The sequence below is a fragment of the Mesoplodon mirus genome (genome assembly GCF_964341445.2).
Source record: "Mesoplodon mirus genome assembly, chromosome: 14".
In the NCBI taxonomy this organism is placed as follows: Eukaryota; Metazoa; Chordata; class Mammalia; order Artiodactyla; family Ziphiidae; genus Mesoplodon; species Mesoplodon mirus.
In genome coordinates, this window is record NC_138990.1 from 26,705,451 (window position 1) to 26,727,471 (window position 22,021).

The 22,021-nt window shown below is 49.9% G+C and overlaps 2 protein-coding genes across 6 annotated transcripts in view; one reads left to right on the forward strand and one right to left on the reverse strand.

Annotated features, from left to right (window-relative positions):
- Positions 1-17,123, reverse strand: part of EIPR1 (EARP complex and GARP complex interacting protein 1) — an 89,614-nt gene extending 72,491 nt beyond the window's left edge. Inside the window, exons 1-3 of one of the 4 annotated variants that reach the window (XM_082642793.1) lie at positions 16,978-17,123; positions 12,271-12,354; positions 3,367-3,499 (exon numbers count right to left, since the gene is read on the reverse strand). In XM_082642793.1, the coding sequence (XP_082498919.1) occupies positions 3,367-3,499; positions 12,271-12,354; positions 16,978-17,019 (259 nt within the window). In that variant the 5' untranslated portion in view covers positions 17,020-17,123. The remainder of the gene's footprint in view (positions 1-3,366; positions 3,500-12,270; positions 12,355-16,977) is intronic. The other 3 variants (XM_082642794.1, XM_082642796.1, XM_082642795.1) reach the window with 3 other exon arrangements.
- Positions 17,124-19,345: 2,222 nt separating this feature from the next.
- The window catches only part of TRAPPC12 (trafficking protein particle complex subunit 12), a 65,658-nt gene continuing 62,982 nt past the window's right edge, over positions 19,346-22,021 (forward strand). For both annotated transcript variants that reach the window (XM_082642295.1, XM_082642296.1), the window contains exon 1: positions 19,346-19,468. The gene's annotated coding sequence lies outside the window, so the exon portion shown is untranslated. The remainder of the gene's footprint in view (positions 19,469-22,021) is intronic.

Consider the following 22,021-nt stretch of genomic DNA (forward strand, 5'->3'; position numbering starts at 1 on the left):
GGAGGAGGAACCCCCGCCACTGAAGGCCACAAACAGCCTCTCAGAGGGATCAGAGGGCGCGCCTCCCTCCCGCAGTCGGAACCGTCCCGCATGGGCACGGCACGGAGCCAGAGATGAAGGGCCAGGCCTAAGACACGGCTCACCGCGCCATCCAGGGCGTTGGGACCAGCCAGAGGACCCGGCCCCTCAGAGGACCCCACTGGGGCCTAGGGCGCCGCCGTGGCTCATTCCACGGGTCGGGCGGAGACAGAGGCGGGGATCCTCCAACTGGAGGGCGAGGCCGAGGTGAGAGGAGGCGGTCTAAGGAGAGGAGCGCCAGCCCATCCGTCTGGGGCCTTTGGACTTGACCAGGGAGGTGAAGGCAGGAGATGGTGCCAGGACTTGGGAGGCTCCCCGCCCGGAGGGGCGCCGGGGAAGGGCCGCGTCACTGCCAAGTCTTTCTTGCTATGCTAGGAGCCTCCGTCCGCTTAGAACAGAGCCCCCGCCTCGTCCTCCCCGGGCCAAGCCTAAGCCAGGCAGAGGGCTCATCCTGCACGGAAACCTGAAGACTGGCCTGCGTCTGCCTAACGGGATCGGGGCGCTGTCCGAAAGGCCCCCGCACGTCTCGGGTGGTCAGGAGATGCAGGCGAGTGTGCATTCCCCTCAGAACCACGACACCCACTGGAGGCTATCAATGATGGTTTCGGTATGCTCGAGAGAGAGAGCACGTTGATCCTGTGGCCTCGAGCACTCCAGCACCTACCCCTGAAGGTTCTGTGCCCCAAACTCAGAAGCTCCCGTGGTGGTGGGACGGCTGGAGGGGCAGCAGGGCTGAGGTGCTCCTGAGGGACCCTGCGGGCTGTGCCAGGCCGGGGCCACCACCGCTCCCAGCGAGACTCAGAGGGACCAGGCCGGGCGCCCGTGAGGACCTGGGCCGCTGGGGCCCCCCAAACCCTCACACACCCAGCCTGAGCCCTCCTCGCTCCTTGCTTCCAAATAATGGCATGGGTCGAACTGCACCCATTTCACAGGCGAAATCGCCAGAGGCTACCAGGGTGGCCAGGATGGAGAGCTGGGAAGCGGCTGGGAAGCAGGGCCCACTGCCCATCCCTGGTGGGGCCACCTCTCCTCACCGCTGTCCCAGCTCCACCTTAACAGGGAAATGCTGGAAAATAACTGGGGACGATCTGGCAGAAATCACTGGACCATCAGCATCTAGTGCCCTATCCAGTTGTTCAGTCCCATGGCCTTGGGCCTCACTAACTACGTGTGAGCTACAGAGAGGTTCTCACGGAGGGGTCACATTCACCTCCTGGTCTCCGGCGCTCTCCCCCCTTAGGGCGTAAACACTGAGATTAACTCAGCATCCCTGGCATCTGGGCCTGGGTCTCCTGCTCACCTGCTCGGACATCTCAGCACCCTCACTCCAAAGAAACTCACCACATCTTTTGAAATCCAAGAGACCTGTCTTTCAATTCAGTTTAAATCAGCCGATTCCATCCGTAACTGTTTTCTGAGCAGTGATTACACAGCTGTGTGAGTGAGCTTCCAAAAGGGGCCACGTCCCACGCCCGCCCAACCATCTGCTCGGCGCCGTGCACACTCACCGCGGCCCTGGGCCGCACGGCCCCACGGAGCCAGCCTCACCCACCCACGTGCCCTCGTTCTGCTTCCACGGTGATGCATTTTCTTGTAAAATTATCAGAAAGAAAAGCTACAGTGTTTTTTTTAAATCTTCATCCACGTAGAATAAGTCCCAAAAGAGTTTACTACTCATATAGCTTCCCTGCCAGCACCTGGACTCTGAGAACATGTTTTCACAAAGATCCAGGTGATGGCTAAAGTCAGACTGACAGCAGTTAGAGATCCCTATTGATAATCTGGGACAAGCTACATCTGTCACTTGCTCCTCCAATGACAGAGACATAAGCTAGGATAGATGGGTGTGTGGCTTGCTTGGAAAAGGAGTTTGAATGTCTAGTTTACTTTAACCTACAGCAAATTCACTATCATTTTTCAAGACAGAGAACGTAACTCTGCAAGAAGTTTTTTGCCTGCAAGTAGTACCAACTTGGGCTGTGCAAGAGGATTTAATGCTGCTTTATTCACCTTCCCTCCTCAGCAGGAGAAAAAAAAGGTGTGGAGGAAGGTTTTCTCACCTGCATTTATAAACGTAAGTTGTGAGTTAATCCAATTCTCTGTAGTTATTTACAAGGCCACTGTGATATTTATTCCAGAGTGTGTGTCTTTGTGTGTGTGTGCACACATGCACACGCATGTGTGCATCTATCATAGTGCAGACTTCTACTGATTTGCAGGGGGGGTTGCATGTTGCAATAAACAGACATAATTTAAACATTGTTATTTATAAGAAGAATCAATTCCAAGATTCCTCAAGAGCAAAGTTTCTAGACGCTCTGTGTGGGAGCCCACGTCTCCGTGTGGGAGCCCACGTCTCTGTGTGGAAGCCCACATCCCTGTGTGGAAGCCCACGTCTCCGTGTGGAGGCCCAGGTCTCCGTGTGGAGGCCCACGTCTCCGTGTGGAGGCCCACGTCTCCGTGTGGAAGCCCACGTCTCCGTGTGGAGGCCCACTTCTCCGTGTGGAAGCCCACATCTCCGTGTGGAAGCCCACATCTCTCTCCGTGTGGAAGCCCACATCTCCGTGTGGGAGCCCACTTCTCCGTGTGGAGGCCCACTTCTCTGTGTGGAAGCCCACATCCCTGTGTGGAAGCCCACGTCTCCGTGTGGAGACCCACTTCTCCGTGTGGAAGCCCACATCTCCGTGTGGGAGCCCACTTCTCTGTGTGGAAGCCCACATCTCCATGCTTCCTTTCTCCTTTCCTCCCAAAGCCAGAATCTGAATGCTAGTTACTGACAACGACAGAGTAACAACAATTAAGGAAGTCGTGTGGCCAGTTTAGCACCATAGACTTTGGACTGACACAAACGCTAAAAGGTCCCAGAGATGGGAAGGCGGACGATAGCCTGGGCAGAAGCCTATGAAGGATCGTGACCATACGGCACGCGTGTGCACCGAGAAGCTGTGACTCCCCGGTCCTGCTATCACACGTGCTGATAGGTGATGAGAAAGATGCAAGTCCAGCTGCCCTCCTGAGCCTGCAGTTAATTAAGGACGAGGGCAGCTACGTCCACCCGTGGAGACCCTCGGGCACAACACTCCCGCTCCCCGGGGTCAATGCTCCTGGAACAGCCGTGATTCCAGCTTCAATTCTTAGGCTTTGGATTACAATAACCACTTAGTATAATCTACATTTACCCACAGTATCACAACTTCTCTGTGAATGCAGCACTTCCCTGACTGGCACATCTTATAAATCACGAGCCGACCCAACAGCGGGAGCACACAGACCCCTAGGGATACTCACTCTTGTTGTAGCAGGTGGCCAGCACTCCCTTGTCTGCAGGGCTGGCACTAATGTGCCAGATCTCACCCGCTTGATGGAGGAGCACATTTTTATTTATAATGTTATTCTCATCATCAAAGTCTATGATGTGGATCTACAAACACAAGGAAAGAGAATGTCAGAACCTCACACACTTTCCACGTGCCTTCATGGAACACAGTGACTACAGGAATAATAATCAAATGCATCTTTCACATCTTTACTTAACAGTTCTTCTTACTACACTAACGGTATACACTTAAGACAAGTGTGAAATCCCCACAAAGTATTGTTACGATTTGCAGCTACAGAACCCTGCCCCCTGCCACATGAACTCCTAAAGAGACAAGACACCAAAAGCTGCGTCCCTGCCTCGCTTGGTTAGGCCACGGCTGGTGCCAGGACCAGAGTCTTCCAGGATGGTGCCACCCAGCCAAGACTGTCCCAGACCTGCTGCACAGCTGTGGGAGAACGGGGCAGGGCACTGCTGCCTGATGAGGCCCAGTCTTAGCCCTGCTCTGCCCACTCTGTAGTGGGCACAATTTAACTCACGTCGGAAACAAATGAGGCAGGAAGGGGTGAGAAAGCGCTGCATGTTAGCACATCTTAAATGTCTTTTTAAAAACAAAGCCAACAGCTGTCAATGCTCCTGATCATATAACATTGATTAAACAACATGATATTTTAGCCACTAAGTGAAAAGTTACACGTGCTATCGCCATGCTTTTCTGGATAATTTTTAGAGGAATGGAAATGATGTCCACGTTCACTCTCTTATCAACAGCCAAGTCACAGGAAAAAATAAAATTAAACATTTTAAAAATAAATTTATACTTGTAATCATGGATCTGCACAAAGATTTATATCCAGGAATGTTCACTGTGGCACTGATTGTCATAATGAAAAATTAGAAGCCACCTAAATGTCTGGCAACAGGGGATTGTTCAAATAAACTGTAGTACTTGACTGTAATATAATACTATGAAGCCATCCATCCTACTATAAAAACTATTTAGTGCCAGGGAAGAGGGTCCATAACATATATCCAAGGGGAAAAGAACCAGTAAGAGAACCGCACACACGCACCACACGCTTTCTGTTAAAAAGCCAGCACATCTGAATGAGAGAACCAGAAAGCAACTGGTTACCTTTGGGTGGTGGGATTATAGCGGCTTTTCCTTTACTTCTTTGTGGTTTGTTTTTATTTTTAACATTTTTCATGATTAATATGCACTACTTTGCAGTCAGACAAACATTAAATGATATTTTAAAAAATGTTTCCATGACACCCGAAGCATCTCCACCCTGCACTTGCTCAGGACCTCTCACTCTGTTCTCAGCTGCTTCCTTGGTACAGTGTCCTCATGTGAAAACAACCCCCGGTACCTTAAGGGGTCGCTTTGGACTCAGAGTAGAATTCAAACCCCACCATTCCCACTTACAGCCTGTGTGACCCCGAGCCTCAGTGTCCCCGAGAATACAATGAAGGTGAAGGGACAAAGCTCCTGGGATTGCTGGGACCAAGGGGTCGTGCAGGACTGATCTCGGAGTGGGGGGACACACACACTAGCTCCTGCCCTTCTCTGGAGTAGGGAGATTAAAAACCATGACTGGGCTTCCCTAGTGGCGCAGTGGTTGAGAGTCCGCCTGCCGATGCAGGGGACACGGGTTCGTGCCCCGGTCCGGGAAGATCCCACATGCCGCGGAGCAGCTGGGCCCGTGAGCCATGGCCGCTGAGCCTGCGCGTCCGGAGCCTGTGCTCCGTAACGGGAGAGGCCACAACAGTGAGAGGCCCGCGTACCGCCAAAAAAACAAAACAAAACCATGACTACTGTTTTTATCTTTAAAACTCCTTTCAGTCAGTTTCTCCCGGCACTCATAGCCCAATGTAGTTTTCACAGTGGGTTTGGAAATGCCCCTGGTGGACAGCTTCTACAATCTAAAGGTTATATGTGAACACAAGCTAAAAGGCAATACACAAAATCAGGCAGAATTTCTGTGTTGTTAGGGTGAACAGGAAATTTTTTTCTTAAGTATTTGACAGGTTTCCTCCTTATCAGAAAATCCAGGAACACTTAAAAAAGGAGGCACTTAAATGTACAACTTTTCCTCTCCCCAGAGCTCTCCCTCTGAAGTGCCCTGAAGCATTGGGACCACCACACGGGGGAGCACAAGAGCTCTGGCTCCTCCTCTGCTGGCGCTGTGGACCCAGGTGCCAGGTGAGCGCACGGCCCCCTGCACACCTGCGGCTCCTGGCGGGGAGCCATCCTTCCACCGGACCTCTGACCTCTGTGCCCGCACTCTGTGCTCCTCTGGAGGACCTGCTCCCATCTGGGGGAGGCTCTTCTTTCTTGTGAAGACCAGAAGCATGTGGAGTCCAAACAGGCTCTAGTATGTGATCCCAGCTGGCCTTCCTCCGGGCTCGTTTCTTACACGCTCAGGCACACAGAAGTCAGCCTCTGCCCTAGACGGCTGGGCATTGGGAGGAGTCCAAGACCCACCCCCCCAGGTCCACCTCTCCTAACCTGATACTCTGATACTATGGCCCTTAACCTTCAACATTAAGCTTGGGAGTCCTAGGATTCTTCCATGTCCTCACCTACAGTAGGCTCATGGACGGGTCCAAAGGATACGTCTTCATGAGATGTTGTAATCCAGGTACGCTCGGAGAGAATGGTAGGACATCATCACCATAAACAAGTAGGGATCAAAAGAATAATGACTAATATGCAAAATGCGACAGGCACCGAGCTGGTTCCTTTAATCCTAAAAAGAGCCCTGAGATAATATGATAACCTATTATTATTAGCCACGACTACAGGGGAAGAAACCAAGGTTTACAGAGCTGGAGTATCACGGTTCATTCGGTTAGAAACGGGATTCCAGAGCCTGTGCTAAGAGCCTCCACACTGTCGGGGCACGGGATACCCCACCCTGCCCGACATTGGGCTTTGCACTGCAGCAGGCCAGCAAAAGAGTAGCAGGCAGCTCCTGATTTGGAAGAAAGAGACTGTCACTTAACTGCCTGTGCTCAGGGCACCACCCTCTGCCCAGCTCACATAAAGTACACAGAAATGTTCTGTTGCATAAACATATGGAGTTACAGGCCAATTACAAAAACAAGTACTATAGTGGAGAAAACACTATAATTAAGGTGAGTGCAAAAGATTATGTGGGCACAAAAGACAGAACATTTAGTGTTGGCTCAGAGGGTGGGGAAGACGTGTCGTTGTCTGGGTAGTGTGTAGATGTTACTTTAAATTCTTTACGCAACTGCTGAGCTTTTAAAATGCTTCCAACAGCTTGTAATGAAGCTCAAGGTCATATATTTTGAATTACCATTATTAAAATTTTAAAGTTGGAGTTACCAGTGCACGGCTAAGGGCACAGATGACACTATAAAAATTTAGAAGCCAGAATTATAAAACTTATTAGGAAGTCTGTAAAGATGATCTTAATCAAGCCCCCTCATCTTCCCGCAGAATCAGGGCTCAGAGAAAGCTGTCCCTGTCCACAGTACCCGTCACTGGAGCATGTGACTCCAGGCCACCGCCCTCTGTGTGCTTCCTTTCTTATTGAACTCAAGGTAAACTCTTAAAAATTCAAAAACAAAACAAAACAAAATGTGGTAAAATTGGCAAGGAAAAAGCAAAAGCTCGCCTCCGGGGGAAAGTTAAGGATCCTCCTTTCTCGCTTCCAGAAATCGCCCTGGATCCAGCCTCACCAGAAACCCAGCTCTTCCTGATGCTTCCTTAACAGGAGCATAAGTTCCTGCAGTCATTAAAGGAGGGGGAAGGATGGGGCGGGGTCAGGGGGAGGGGGGGAGATGGGGGGAGGGAGGGGAGGAGAAGGGGCAGGAGGAGGGGGACGGGAGGGGGATGGGAGGGGGACAGGAGGGGGACGGGGGAGAAATGGAGGCTCAGTCTGGAGTGGGGCTGGGAACCTGAATTTCTAACAAACACCTCCGGTGATTCTGAGGGTGGCCAAAGACAGGACCTGCAGGCAGAGGGGGCACATGAGCAAAGCTGCCCTCAGTCAAAATACAAATACAGAACAATAGAGCTGACACATTAAAAAAAAAAAGAAAAAAGATTACAAAGGAAAAGAGCCATCGGGGAAAGAAGGCAGCTGTGTCGCCAGCCCCTTGGGGATGTCGGCCCTCTCAGTGACTGCTGAGAGGGGGCCGGCCACAGTGGTCCTCTCTGTCACCCTGGCGCTCACCCGTCTACGCGACAAATAGGGGAGAAGCAACACGCAGAGAGTTTCTGCAGGGAGAGCACGGTGCGGAAGCAAACCAACCCCTGCAATGCGAAAGCCCCGCCCCTGGGCTCCGCCAGAGCTTCCCGCTGGACCGGAGGAGCACAGCCTCCCAGGAGAGCCCACCTTCTCACAAAGGAGAGCTCAGGGGAGACGAAGACTCCAGACGTGCCCTCCTGCTGCAAACACAGGCAGGGCAAAATTAAAGGCACAGAAAACAGAGCAGCTCATCAGACAAAGAAAGGCCAGCAACTGTGACATCTCCTCAAGTTTTCACGAGAACAGGGAGCTGAGTTAAGCAGCACTGATCCAGGTGAGGGGCGCTTTCCAGGGGATTAACAGTTGCCAGGGAGGAGCTGATGGCCCGAGGCAAGGCTGCGGTGGGGGGCAGAAACCCTACCAGCCACCCCTCCTTCCCCAGGCAGGGCTGAGCTCCGGAGGGCGGGGCTCCAGAGCTGGGCTGAGGGCACGTGAGGCCACTGTTACTGTCACAGCTGGTACTGCAGGTGCTTCGGGGCAGGGGTGGCACCTCCTCCCACAGGGGTATCAGCCGTGGGGGCGCCACAGCAAGTGTCCAGGACGCGCCCTCGCCCAGCGGAGCTTTACAGTTCACGGCACGTGCAAGCGAGGAGGACGCGGCGAGACGGAGCCGGTGGCTGAGTGGCCATCCTGCCGCGTTTCAGCAGGGCCCCCGGGAGAAACCGCGTGGCTGCGTAGAGACCATCCCTCCCTTTGGAAATGGGGCCAATAGCACCCGCCCCGTCCACTGAGGGCGCAGTGGACACCACCCGCCTGCACTCCCAGTCTGGCCCTCAGTCCCCCGTGGCTCACAGGCCAGGACCCCCATCATTATCTTCCTCTCTCACCAGCTCATGGCTGGAGGCGGCTGGGAGCACGTCCCAAGCAGGGGAATGACAGACGCACAGCACACAGCATGCCAGACGGGGACACCCACGACACCGCTGACGGGAGAGGACCCAGAGGGGAAGCCCCTGTCCACCCTCACTGCAGGGAAGCAAGCCGGAGACGGGGGAGAGGAGACGGGCGGTCGGCGAGAAGGCCCCCATCATTTTAAAACGCAGGTGGTAATCGAGTGATAACAGTAACACCGTCGGAAACCAGAGGGACAACCGGACTTACTCTGGAGGCAGAAGGAAATAGGGATGCTGTGCTCCCCCCGCCACCGCAGGGCATCCTCTCCCGGGGGCAGGTGCCTCTGGGAACACGTGTCACAGGTGGGAGGAAGCATGTGGCACACACACAGGAAACCATGCACATCACACACGAGAAGACCTGTCTCACGTGTGGGAGGAAACATACTCTACGTGAGGGGAAGCACTGTCATGTGTGAGAGGAACACACGTGTGACGTGAGCAGAACAGGCGTGCATGTTTGAGATGAAACATGCACGCCGAGCGTGGGGACTGTTTCCGGCGGCACAGGTGTCCACGCACGCGGCCTGGCCCCCCTGCTCCCTCTCGCCTCTCCCTTCCCCCTGGGCTCCCTCCCCGGGGATGAGCCAAAGTACTTTGAAAACACAGGCCCACCGGCAAGTGACACAACTCATCGCAGCCTGAAGGCCTCAGCTCAGACGCCCCCTTCTCTGTGACGCTGGCTCTGATGCCACCAGGAAGAAACAGGTGTCCTTCTGGCCACGTGCCCCTCTGCCTGGACCTCTCTCCTCACTGTCACTGCAATTATCTGCACATCTATGTCGCCGCATCACTGGAAGCTGAACTCGGGGCACAAATGTCTCTGTTCCTTCTGTGAGTCTCACACCTAACACAGTGAGAGGAATCAGTCCTGTCACCACACTGAATAAGCACCGCTGAGCAAATGAATGAATGCGTGAGTGAGTGGATGAATGACTGTCCCAACAAGGCCACGTTCCTTCCCAGAAACAGAAAAGAAACACCAGCAGGTCAGAAACACTCTTTCTTTCCTATCGTCTGGATTCACAGTCAGAAGACCACCACAGGTGAAGAGTGTGAAGAGAAAGTTATAAACCTCAGCCTCCACCCTTTAATTCAACTGTGGCCAGAGAAAAATAACTGCAGCCAGAGGCTACAAGCCTGAATCAGCAGCTTAATGAGGACTTTGAAAGGAGAGGGCCGGCAGAGGACACAGTGGTTCTGCGCCTAGCACTCAAGGAGCCTCACACACTGGAGGATGCAGCAGAGGTTACCAAGAGTTACACACTTGTGACCATTAACTACCGAACTTTTCTGGACCTTACCTTTGGAAAGTTGGATTTCTAAGACTGATTTTTAAGAAGAACCAAAGTCTCTCATCTAATATGAAAATGTTTCTTTCACTAGGCCCATGGACCCATCGGTAAACTATGTTTGTCAGGAGGCTGATGTCCCCCCTGGCTTAGATAATTATGATCCACTATGACAGGGCCACATAAGAGGTGCTCCCTGACAGTGGTTAGCAATGCAGATGCTTGGGCCCACCCCCGAGATTATCTTGCTTCAAAAAGGATTTCAGGAAGATTAAAGCACTTTATGTCATTTGGGGCTGATCCTTTCTTAGTATCATAACCAAATGGTATACAATTTTGCCGGATAAAACCAGGTACAATGTAACTTATTAATGCTTTACACGACCTCATTTTGTTCTTAATTCATTTCTGTCAGCTTTTAATATTTTCTAGAAAAAATGTATAAGCATCCCTCATTAAATAATAATAATAATTTCTTTCTTTTCTTAAGAAGTTTAAAAACTGATGTTCAGGAGTCCCCTGGTGGTACAGTGGTTAGGACTCAGCATTCACCACTGAGGACGTGGGTTCAATCCCTGGTTGGGGAACTAACATCCTGAAAGCCGTGCGGCACAGCCAAAAAAATAAAAATAAAAACTGATGTTCTACCAAGAAGGTCAATGGTACAGGCCCGGAGCTGGGTGGAATTGAAACACAAGTAGATGAGAAAAAGGCAGTTAGTCGTCCACCTGGCTCTGTCCCCAGGCCTCTAACACCTCCCCCATCACAAACTCCACCCATCCATCCCCAGAGGAAGCAGCTGTGCCTCCTGTCACCAGCTCTCTGTGCTGTCACCTGGTTAGCCTTCCCCTCTCCGTGCCAACCAGCACCTCCCGGCTGCACGGTGCCGTCACGGGGTTTCCTCTTGCCCTGTGAGACAGCCACTGCTAGCTATCTTTATAAATAAGTCATTCCCATCGGACATTTTCCAGGAGGAAAGTAACACATACACATACACACATGTTCAGAAAACTGGAAATTATAAAGAAACAATTTACACCACATTCACATTCCCTGAAGATAACCATGGCTCAAATTTCAAGCCCTATTGACCTATTTCTAGTCTTTATGCTGAGATTCAATTTTGTACTTTACTTTTTTATAGAGGTATAATTGACATAACATTACATTAGTTTCAGGTGTACAATGGAATGATTCGATATTTGTATATATCGCAAAACAATCTTTTTTTTTTTTACACAATAGTGATCACACAGTATATACAATCTGAACATTTCACAGAATCACCTAAGAATTTTTAGGTTGTAATGCTGAGGAGACCGAGCTTGTCACGCGTGCAGTGAGGGAGCACTATGCCGACAGTGGCAGGCCCAGCCAGGTTAATCACGTGAATCTGCCATTGTAGGTGGGAATGCCATAGGATCCAACCTACTACCTGCACGGTGTGATCGCTTCTCGTGTTTTCTCCATTCTATGCACCAATACGATGTTACCCCTTGTATATAAAGCTTTTTCGATGTTTTGAGTATAAGAATTACGTGTTAAATAATATGAACATTTAATTATGAAGCTCTAGATGTATACCATCAAATCAGCTGCCATAATGACTACGCCAACATAAAGTCCCTCATCAACATGGGAGAGTGAGGATTTCACCACACCCCATGTGGCACCGAATACTCTTGGACAGCGATTTTAACACCATTACCCACCCCGTGACAACAGTAACCAGATGGGGGCTGCACCACATGACACCGCCTGATGAGCGGGTCCCCAAGATCAAAGGCAGTGCACAACTCCACAACATCCAGGGCACCTGCAGACAACCCTACCTCTATGTGAGGATGAGGAAGTCCAGCAAGGTTAATCCATTCACTCAAGGGCACACTTTTGTGTCAAGCCGTGGACTGAACCTCAATCCTGTGAGTATCCAACAGCCTTCCCACTATAGTGGCCAGGACAGCACATGGGTCACGCCCTGTATATCTCCCTGGACCAACTGGCAGCGACAGCCTGGAACTCTGTGTTGCAATGGGATTATGGCCTCGTCCAGGCTCAGCTACACAGAGTGCTGTGCGCCATCAGGGCAGTCGACCACGGGCTGGGGTCAAAGGGGTGATGCTGATCTCGTACCCTGGGTTGCTTCTCAACCACTTACACGGTGAATCCTATATACCCACAAAACCAAAACACAAAACTATGGCAATAATGCTACACAGAATAAGTTTAAATTATTTAATTCAATCATTACATACAGCTGGCTACATAAATCCCAATGAAAGTTTTATTTTGTTTGTGTGGCATTAATTTTCTCAAATGTTGCTTGAAAAATCAAGAATGAAATGGTTATAAAACTAAGAACAGGCTTAGTAATTAACATGTATACATTTGTCAAAAATAGTTACCTGATTATCATATTTTAGAGACTGCGTCCCAACCAGAAACCGAATGGCATCTGTTTCTGCCGTTTGAGGTGTGAGAGCACGTGCCTGCAGGAGGGAAGGAAAATGCACACACATGTATGAAGGTGGATCTAACAGACAGATTAGAAAGGCAGTTGCCTCTTCTACCGCTGATGGAGTAGCAACTGGTACAGAGCGCCTGCAAGGCAATTTAGAACCATGCACGAAGAGCCCTCAACTCTCGTACACTTTGTGACACAATTCCACTTCCAAAGTATATCTGGAAACAACTGTAAGTGGGCACAAAAATTAAGCAATAAAGATATAAATTGTGTTTTTTAACAAAACCATGATTTATTTTCAACAGTAATTGATTGGTTGAACAAATTATTCTTCAATAACAGATCAGAAAATGGCCCCCAGTGATGGCAGAACAGGTGGTTTAAGCCAAGCCTCCTGCAGAGCCAGCTGGAAAAACTAAACCAAAAATCCTGAGTTTGTTTCAAGGCTTCAGAAAGCTGCCACAGTTGTGAAATGCAAGCTCCAGGAAAGGAGAGAAGTTAGAGGAGGGCTGACCTCCTACCCACTTTCACCTGGAGGCCCTCATCAATTTGGAACAGGCGGCTAAGCGGTGATGCTGAGGAGAGCGTCTTACAGGCTCCCAGAGCCGGGCGAGCGGAGGGCAGGAGCCTCAGGGGAGGAGGGGCCGGCAGAGCACAAGGCTTTGGGGTGGGATCCTCCCCAGCCCGGGTCACAGGCCGGGCGCGAGGGCGAACTAGAGTGAGATGAACCTGCTCAGCCTGGAGCTCCAAGTCACCTCAGCCCTTGAGTGGATCTCAGGTGACCTGAGCCCGCTGGCGCCCCTGTGCCCGCCCGCCGCCTGCCCCAGACACCTCGCCCAGCCAAGTCTGGAGCTCACTTTTCAAACAGTGGCGAAGGCTTCTCTCCTCTCTTCTCAGACTCTGGGAAATCATACAAAAGCAGGAAGGAAAATGAAGAGCACAAACACAAACTCTGTCTTCAGTGAAATGCGGAAACATCTGTAATCCAAACGTGCCTGAGAACAAAGCCTCCGAGGCAGCGAAGGCCCCAGCTGAGAGAAGACACCGCACAGGACGCTGGCAGCGACACCCCAGACACAGGCGGGGACAACACCAGGAACCGCCCGGAGGGCGTGGCAGAGACAGGTGCCCTGCACACGCTGGGGCAAGAACAAGAGCGGGGCTGGGGACGGACTGGCATCTCCTCGGGAGCAGCCTGGGGCTCCATGGGGCGGAGTGGGAAGCCGGACTCTGCCAGACTCCTTGGCCTTGGGGTAAATGCCAGCTAAAGGGTTTACTCAACAAAGCCCTGAGCTGCAAGAACTCCTGTCGGCCTGGGCGTGGGCCTGGCCCACCTCCACCTACAGAGCCTACAGCGAGCTGCCACACTCGAGGGCTCAGCCCTGGACATGATCTAGGGGCCAGCAGGGGAGCCCTGCAAGGGCACCACGAGGAGGGACCGGGGAGGGGGAGGGGAGGAGACAACGGGAAAAGGCGTCAGAAGATGCAAGCATTAGGCGGATGCTGCCACAGAAGAGCCAGAACCCGTGATTATACACACGGACACTCACCTACAAAACTCAGTGGAGCAATCACCTCTTCAAAAGCGAGGGAGAAAACCAGAAAAGACTAGAGAGGGAAGGCAAGCCAACCCCAGACAACTGAACCTGAGTCGACACAGCTGGAGGAACTGAAAACCAGACCCAACGCTGGAAGGACGCAAAGACAGAAACCCTAACGAATAATGTATGCAATATCTGAAGATACAACAAATATATAGAATGAAACTATAAGATGGCTTTGTGCTTAAATGTGCCACTGTTAAAATGCAGTGTCTTCGTGCATTGGGTTGGAAGCAGCAGATCCACTGGCTATTTGATCACGGTTATTGTACGTCCTATAAAATAATCTTCCACCCTTTGAGAAAAAGCGTCCTAGAACTCACCCAAGATCTGATATATTACTTGTCTTACTAGTGTAAACAGATTTCCAGTCATCATCTTGCAGAGCAAGTGTGATAGGAACAGCACACCCCAGGCCATCTAGGTTATGGTAACAGAAACACAAGAACTTAGGCACTTGGCTCAAAGGGATGCAGGACAAGGAAGTGGAAACTCCAGGAGGAGAAACCAGCACTGGGTGCATAGCTGGTAAGGACGGCACTGGCCAGGCAATGCAGGACGCGCACACAAAAACAAGGCAAGGCGCTGAACGTAAAATTCAGATTCGTTCTGCGCAAAAATCCTGAAAAGCTGGCTAAACAAGTCATAGAACCCCACTTGAATCAGCAGTCAACGACGCAATTAGAAAAACGAGAAACCTGAGTATAGATTTGGCAAAAGATTGTAATTAACTACATTGGGAGTCTGAAGGAAGACAGGAGAGCACAGAAAAAGCCAAAAACCCCCACGTGCCATGCCACCCAGTCTCCAGGTTATATCGAGAGATAAAAGCAAGAAGGTAAAGACTAGAAGAAACGCTTTTTAAAATGTTGAAAGTGGTTGTTCTCAAGAACTCAGGTAAGATGGAAAGGGAGTGCTTAGGGCTGGCTGATTTTTAATCAGATTTTCAGCCACTGACTGCTTAAACAACTCGTAAGAGTGACTTGTTTTAAAAATTTTAAATACACAAAACGAAGAAGAGCTAAAATCACGAACACAAGTCAAAACGTTGCAGGAACACGGATGTGCTTGGCATTTTCTCATTTTAACGGCCCCTCCATGACGGTCTTCTGCCTCTTATTTGCACAGCGGTGCCTCATTTTACCCTCCAAGCCTCATCACCTTCGGTCAATGGTCAATAATCAGATCCTCATCTTCTACGTAAACTGTTCTCCACAGTGATTTAAACATCACTGACAACCAAACCTCCACTATAACTTTCGGTTCTTTTATGTTTACTGTAGAAATGGTTCTTCAAATTCAAGAAAGCCATGGCCCACAGAGCTGTGTAAAGTAAACAAGTGCAAAAATCAGCTACTTCTTTTAACATAAAAAAGAAATTTAAAAAGATAAAGAGATTCAGATAAAATGCTTGATGCCCAAGGCAAGGATCTACTCCGTTGATTTGTCAAAATCCCAGGAAACAACAGTTCAGTTACCTCAAAGATCCAACAGTGAAGATCAAAACCTCCGGGTTACTTAGATTACTTAAGGAGATCAAAAAGTTATTAAGTAGCATTGGAAGAAGATGCACACTTTAGGTAGCACAAGGGCAGAGAACCTTCTCTCTCCCCCTGTGCACCCTCTGGATGCACCACCTGGATGTATCCACATGTGTACCTTGTTAAGGAGAACAGTTTAACTTTGTGGTTAAGGAGCTTTGAAGTCAGTTTGGGTTTAAAGCCTACCTAGGCTAGAATCCCTAGCTAAGCAGCCATAGACCACAGGAAAAATAGCATCTACCAATACGACTGCTGTGAGAATTAAACAAAATATATGTACGGTGTTAAGCAGAGTGCCTGACACACAGTTAAGTTCTCAATAACTGGTCGTTAAGGCACCCGTCTGTGTGATAGAGCCAGCTGTCAAGCCCTGTAACAGTTCATGACTCATAGGACACTAAGATACTGCCTTGAGTGGAATTTATCTGTAAGAATTTTGTCTCATTATAATAAACAGAACAACATTTACTGAATGCTCATTATATGCCAGGCAGTGTTCTAAGTGCTTGAATTAAATGTATTAACTCATTTAATTTCATAACAGCCACAAGGGGGAGATGCTCATTTTCCCATTTTACTGACAAGGAAACTGAGGCCCAAGGTCACACCGTAAGTGCTGGAGCCAGGATTTAAACCTCAGAAGTTTCACTGGTGTCCAGGCTTTTAGTAACTAACACTGATGCTTCTCTCAAGAAACTGCACGTTTCTTGAAAGCAGAAATCATGTATGGTTTTAACACACATTTGCTGCACACAATTAAGTATCAGGTACTTATACAGCAATGAATTGTGTTTTTATTTCTCTGTAACTGTCCCTCAGCGCCTCAAGCATAACAGGTCCTCAAAAGCCATTTGAATAAACAGAAACCAATACAGAGCTGAAACAGGCCCAGCTCAATGCGACCTACCTGCCCTTCTAGTTCATCCCTTACCCCGCCCCCCCTCCTTCATTCTGGCCACACAGGCTCTCTCCCTGTCCTTCTAGACTGCCACGTGCATCCCCTAGGAGATCCACTGCTACACTAGGGGGGTCCACTCATCTCAGCCCTTCGCTGAGTACCAACTGTGCCACGGTCACGGTGAACGGGCACTGGAGAGTACAGGAGGAGAAGCAAACACGAAGCAGGGGAAAGACGGGTGAAATTCCAGCAGACGTCAGCATTAGGGGAAGCTGGGTGAAGGGGACACAGGAACTTTCCGTGTCTCTTCGCAACTCTTAGTGTGGATTTAACATTGTGTCAAAATTAAACGCCCCCCCCAAAAATAGAGTGCCTGCTTCCAGGAACGCCAATGCTGGAGGAAAGGTACACAAGCAAATACACCGAAGTGAGTGGTGAGAATCAGGCCACAAGGAACGCCCGGGGCTGAGGGGAGGCGGCGGGGGCTCCCAAGCCCGGGGGTCGCAGGCAGAACCACTGCGCCCCCCGTGTGTCACGCAGGCCCCTGGCCCCCCGAATCCCCACTGATCTCGGCTGCACCGGCGTCGCGGGGCCCTCCTGTCACCCACCTGGAACTCCAGACCGTAGATCACCGGCGCGTCGTCCTCCATGCTGCGGCGGCTCACTCGCCTAAGGCCGGTCCCCGGAGCGGGCGCGCCCCACCTCAGCGTCCATTCATTCTCTCCAGCCCCGGCGGCGCCAAACCGGAACTCTTTCTGGCCCACCCCGGCTTCCGTAGGGCTCACTTCCTGTGTTTTCCTGATGAGTCATCAATGCGCTCCTCGCCGGCGGCCAATGGCGGCAGCGCCGGGCTTGTGCGCATGCCCACTTGGCTCCCATCCGGGCTCTCAGCTCCCAGGCCCCGGAGAGTGGGACCGCGAGGGGAGGACGGGCCTGGGGACTCCGGCGAGGAGGCGGAGGCGGGGGCGGAGGCGGGGGCGGGGGCGGGGCGGAGCCGGCCCGGCCCGGCCCGCCTCGCAGTTACGGCCGCCCGGCGGTCTGCAGCTCGGGCCCCTCCCTGCTCCATCGCCCCAGAGGGAATGGCTCTCCTGGGGCTGTGACGCTGTCGTTGGACGGCTGGGCGCCGGGACGCATGCTTTGTAGACACTGTCGTTAAGTTCTTCGCTCCAGCCTTACGGCTAAGGCATCATTCTTACATTTTACAGATGGGCCGCTGCAAATTTCAGTGACAGGCTGAGGGGTGGGGGAAATGGGAGATATTGATCAAAAAGTACAAACTTTCAATTATAAGATGAATAAGTTCTGGAGAGATAGTTAATAATAATGTATCCTATACTTGATAGCTAGTGGGAACATGCTATAAGGCACAGGAAGCTCAGCCCCGTGCTCTGTGATGACCTAGGTGGGTGGGATGGTGGGAGGTCCAAGAGGGAGGGGATATATGTATACATACAGCTGACTCACTTCGTTGTACAGCAGAAACTAACAACATTGTAAAGCAATTATACTCCAATTTTAAAAAATATACTATAATTGAAATTTGTGGAGAGTAGATTTCAAATGTTTTCACCACAAACACAGAAAATGGGAAATAAGTGAGGTGATGAATAAGTTCATTAGTTCCATTGTGGTCATCATCTCACAATGTATAGATAATATCAAAACATCACGTTGTGCACCTTAAATATATACGATTTTTATTTGTCAAAAATAAAATATTTTTTACATCTTTATTGGAGTATAATTGCTTTACAATGGTGTGTTAGTTTCTGCTTTATAACAAAGTGAATCAGTTATACATATACATATGTTCCCATATCTCTTCCCTCTTGTGCCTCCCTCCCTTCCACACTCCCTCTCCCACCCCTCTGGGTGGTCACAAAGCACCGAGTTGATCTCCCTGTGCTATGAGGCTGCTTCCCACTAGCTATCTATTTTACGTTTGGTAGTGTATATATGTCCATGCCACTCTCTCACTTTGTCACAGCTTACCCTTCCCCCTCCCCATATCCTCAAGTCCATTCTCTAGTAGGTCTGTGTCTTTATTCCTGTCTTACCCCTAGGTTCTTCATGACATTTTTTTTCTTAGATTCCATGTATATGTGTTAGCATACGGTATTTGTCTTTCTCTTTCTGACTTACTTCACTCTGTATGACAGACTCTAGGTCCATCCACCTCACTACAAATAACTCAATTTTGTTTCTTTTTATGGCCGAGTAATATTCCATTGTATATATGTGCCACGTCTTCTTTATCCATTCATCCCATGATGGACACTTAGGTTAGATATCAAAACATCACGTTGTACATCTTAAATATTACGATTTTTGTCAAAAATAAAATACTTTAAATCATTAAAAAATAAGAATAAAGAATTGGCTGGGTCTGGTTTGGCTTAGTTGTGCTCCAGCGCCTAGCGCTGTGCCTGGTACTTAAGCTGGATAGGAATCATTGGATGAACGAAGAGATCTGGGTGGTTACACCAGAAATCAAGGAAGCAGAGGCACAGACGTGGGCATCCTATTCACCGGCACCGTTTGCCTAAGATTAAGTTGTGGCGCTAAGGAATACAGGATCTTCATACTGCTGGATTAAATCCACCCAACTATTATTCGTATTATTATTATTACCATTTTTATCGTTAATGTGGTTACACAGTAGTACAGATGCATGGCAGGAAAAGTTGAAAATACATATAGGCACAAAGACAAATCCCTGAAAATAAATGTTTCTAGGGTGCTTTGGCCAGGAAAAAAAAGAGCTTAACCATCTCCCTTCCAGCTGCCCCTCTGCCACAGGTTTGTCTGTCGCTTCTGAGGGTCACGATTTCCCTCCCCAGTCCCAGGGAAGGGCTGAACTGCCCCCGCCCCCGATTCCCACCTTAGGGCCCACGCCCCGCCCACCTCAGCATGAACCGGAAACGCGCCGGGCGCTTGGCTCCTGCACTGGGCATGCGCGGGAGCAGACGCGCGCAGGCGCAGAAGCCGCAGGAGGCGCAGATTCCAGTCTCTCCTTCCCGGCTTCCTCTCACCTTCTCCTTGCACCCTGGGTTACGGCTGTAGGTGACCCTTTCTCCAACCCCAGGGGGCCGGTGGCAGGTGAGGACAGGGCCCGGGCTGTAGGGAGGGCGTCGTGCTGTCCCTAACCGCAGCCCCGCCGGCCCTCAGACACAGTTCCCCGGGGGTCTTCTCTCCGGATCTCCTCCCCGGGGTGTCCTCCCCGAGGGTCTCCTCCCGGGGGTTCTTCTCCCCGGGCCTCTCCTCTCCGGCGTGTCTCCTCCCCAGGGTTCTCTTCCCGGGAGTTCTTCTCCTCGGGGTTTCCTCCCCGGGGGTCTACTCCCCGGGGGTCTCCCCTCTCCGAGGGTGTCTCCTCCCCGGGGTCTCGTCTCTGTCCCTCCTCCCGCCAAGCCCAGGCTGGTCCTGCCGGGTCCGCAGCGCGGGCCTTCCCTTCCGGGGGCGGCCATTGGCTGCACACCCCCGGAGCAGCCCCCAACGCTTGGCACCGAAAGCTGGGGAGGGGTCTGCGGCCCAGGTCCCAGCTGTGGCCCTCAGTGACTTCCTAGTCCTGGTTTACGGCAGGAGGACGTTCACAGTGACTCGCCCGACCAGAGTCAGTGTTGTGAGGGCGAAATGCGGTGGTTTATGTAAAAGCATGTAAGTCTTATAAATGTTGGCTGATTCCTTCCAGGACAGCATCCAGGACAGAGCTGACTGATAAGAGTGCATATACTGGGAAGATTTGAAAACACTTTTATTGTAAAAGGGCATAAGGCTCAAAGATGTGCTTTAAAATATGCCTGTTTTCCTCACCCTTATCCACAAAAGAGTTTGACCCCGATGAAACATTTCCTTGGACCTGCCATATCTCTTTATAGCTACTGGAAAACCCTGTATTTAAATACTTCTTGTTTCTTTTCGTCAATTCAGAAGGTTGTACTGGGTGGCATACGGCGAGTTAGGGCCCCTGTGTGATGGGCTGGGAGAAGGGATTGAGGACTTCAAATACGGTAATACTCACCAGCCCGCACATCCTGTGATTTCAAACAGGATCTTCACCGTTCCAAGACTGTGTTACCACTCTGCTTCGTCATTAAACGTATAATTACTATGTTTATGTGCAGCTCATCACAGTTTAAAAAGTTCCTGTGCACCCGTTGCTATTTAATCTTCATTATCCCAGTTTACAGATGAGGAAGCCGAGGCTAAAAGATTAAATCATTTTCAGAGGTCACCTTATTTATCAGTGAAGCTAAGACTCAAGCAGTCACTCAGAGCTCTTTGTGCCTCAGCCTGCCGCTCTCGGTCCCGACCTGTCTAGGAGCCTTACAAGGAGAGCAGAGGCAGAAAAACTGTTGGAATCCTGTCAGCATCAAGTATTGGTACTGTGGCTTTGGGCAAATCACTTGACTTTCTCTGCTGTATGATGGAGCTAATACTTTGTGAGTTGGATTAAATACGATAACTCATATAAAATGCTTGATCTGTGGTGGGTGTTCTTTACGTGGGGCTTTTATAAATATGTGCTAATTAGATTCCTACCTCATGGCATAGTTCTTTCATGGAAATACGGTTTACATTATCGCAATCTGGTAAAAGATTTGTAATTGCAGAGTCTTATGTCCCGAAAGGGAGCCTGAACAGCAGTAGTTTTCATTGTTCTTGGTGAATTTAAATCACTTAAAGTTAGTACTTTAAACATATTTTAAGGCATTAATTACGCTCATTGTGGAAAGAACTCAGCTGGACAAAGAGAAAGTCCGATTTCTTTGCTAGCATTTTGGTGCTGACATAGGCTTAAAACCATGTCTATGATTTCATAAAATTTATTAAATCAATAATACGAGAAGCAAAGATTCATATCACATGCAAATCGAGAACAGATTCCTATGCTTTCCCATTTTTAGTCTGTGAACTGTAAAGACCGCGTGTAACGTACGTGGAAAACACAAAGTCCAGGTGGAGGCCCCACGCCGTCTCCTGCCACTAGTGCTGCCGGCGGCTCAGACTCTCGTGTGTCCCTCCCCCATCAAACCTCCCCTTGCTGTCACTTCCAAGCTCCTCCCCAGCCGAATCGGGTGTTATTATTACCTTGTTTTGTGTTCGTATTCCTAAAATAGTATATTGTTTAATTTTCATGCTTTGAACTTTATATGGGAAATCATACTGTTTATTTTTCTACCGCTTCTGGGTGCAGAATTAGCTTTGTGAGATTCAAACATTGTTGCATTCACTACAGGATGGCTCATTCGTTTTCACTGCTGTTTACTGTTCCATTTTTGAATATACTGCTGTTTATTTATTATGGTGCCTATGGGCAGTGGTTGTTTCCAGATTTTTTACTTTGGGGGCTTTGAAAAGGGGGCGGTATTTTGTTTCTATTTTCTGTTCGTGACATTCATGGTCATAGCTTTTGGTGCCCATGTGCAGGAGTTGCTCTGTGATACATAAGTAGTGGGACCATTTTTGTCTCAACCAGGACTCTTGAGAGTGAAAAGAGGTGCTTAATTTTACTGCAACCATGGGTATAAAGTGGAATCATTCTAGAAAAATCAAGTTGTGTGGCTGTTGAAGTCACAGGACACATGCTTGTGAAATGTGTATCCCTTTCACCTTGTTCAAATCTTTGTTCAAAATATTTTTCTGTTGGATCAT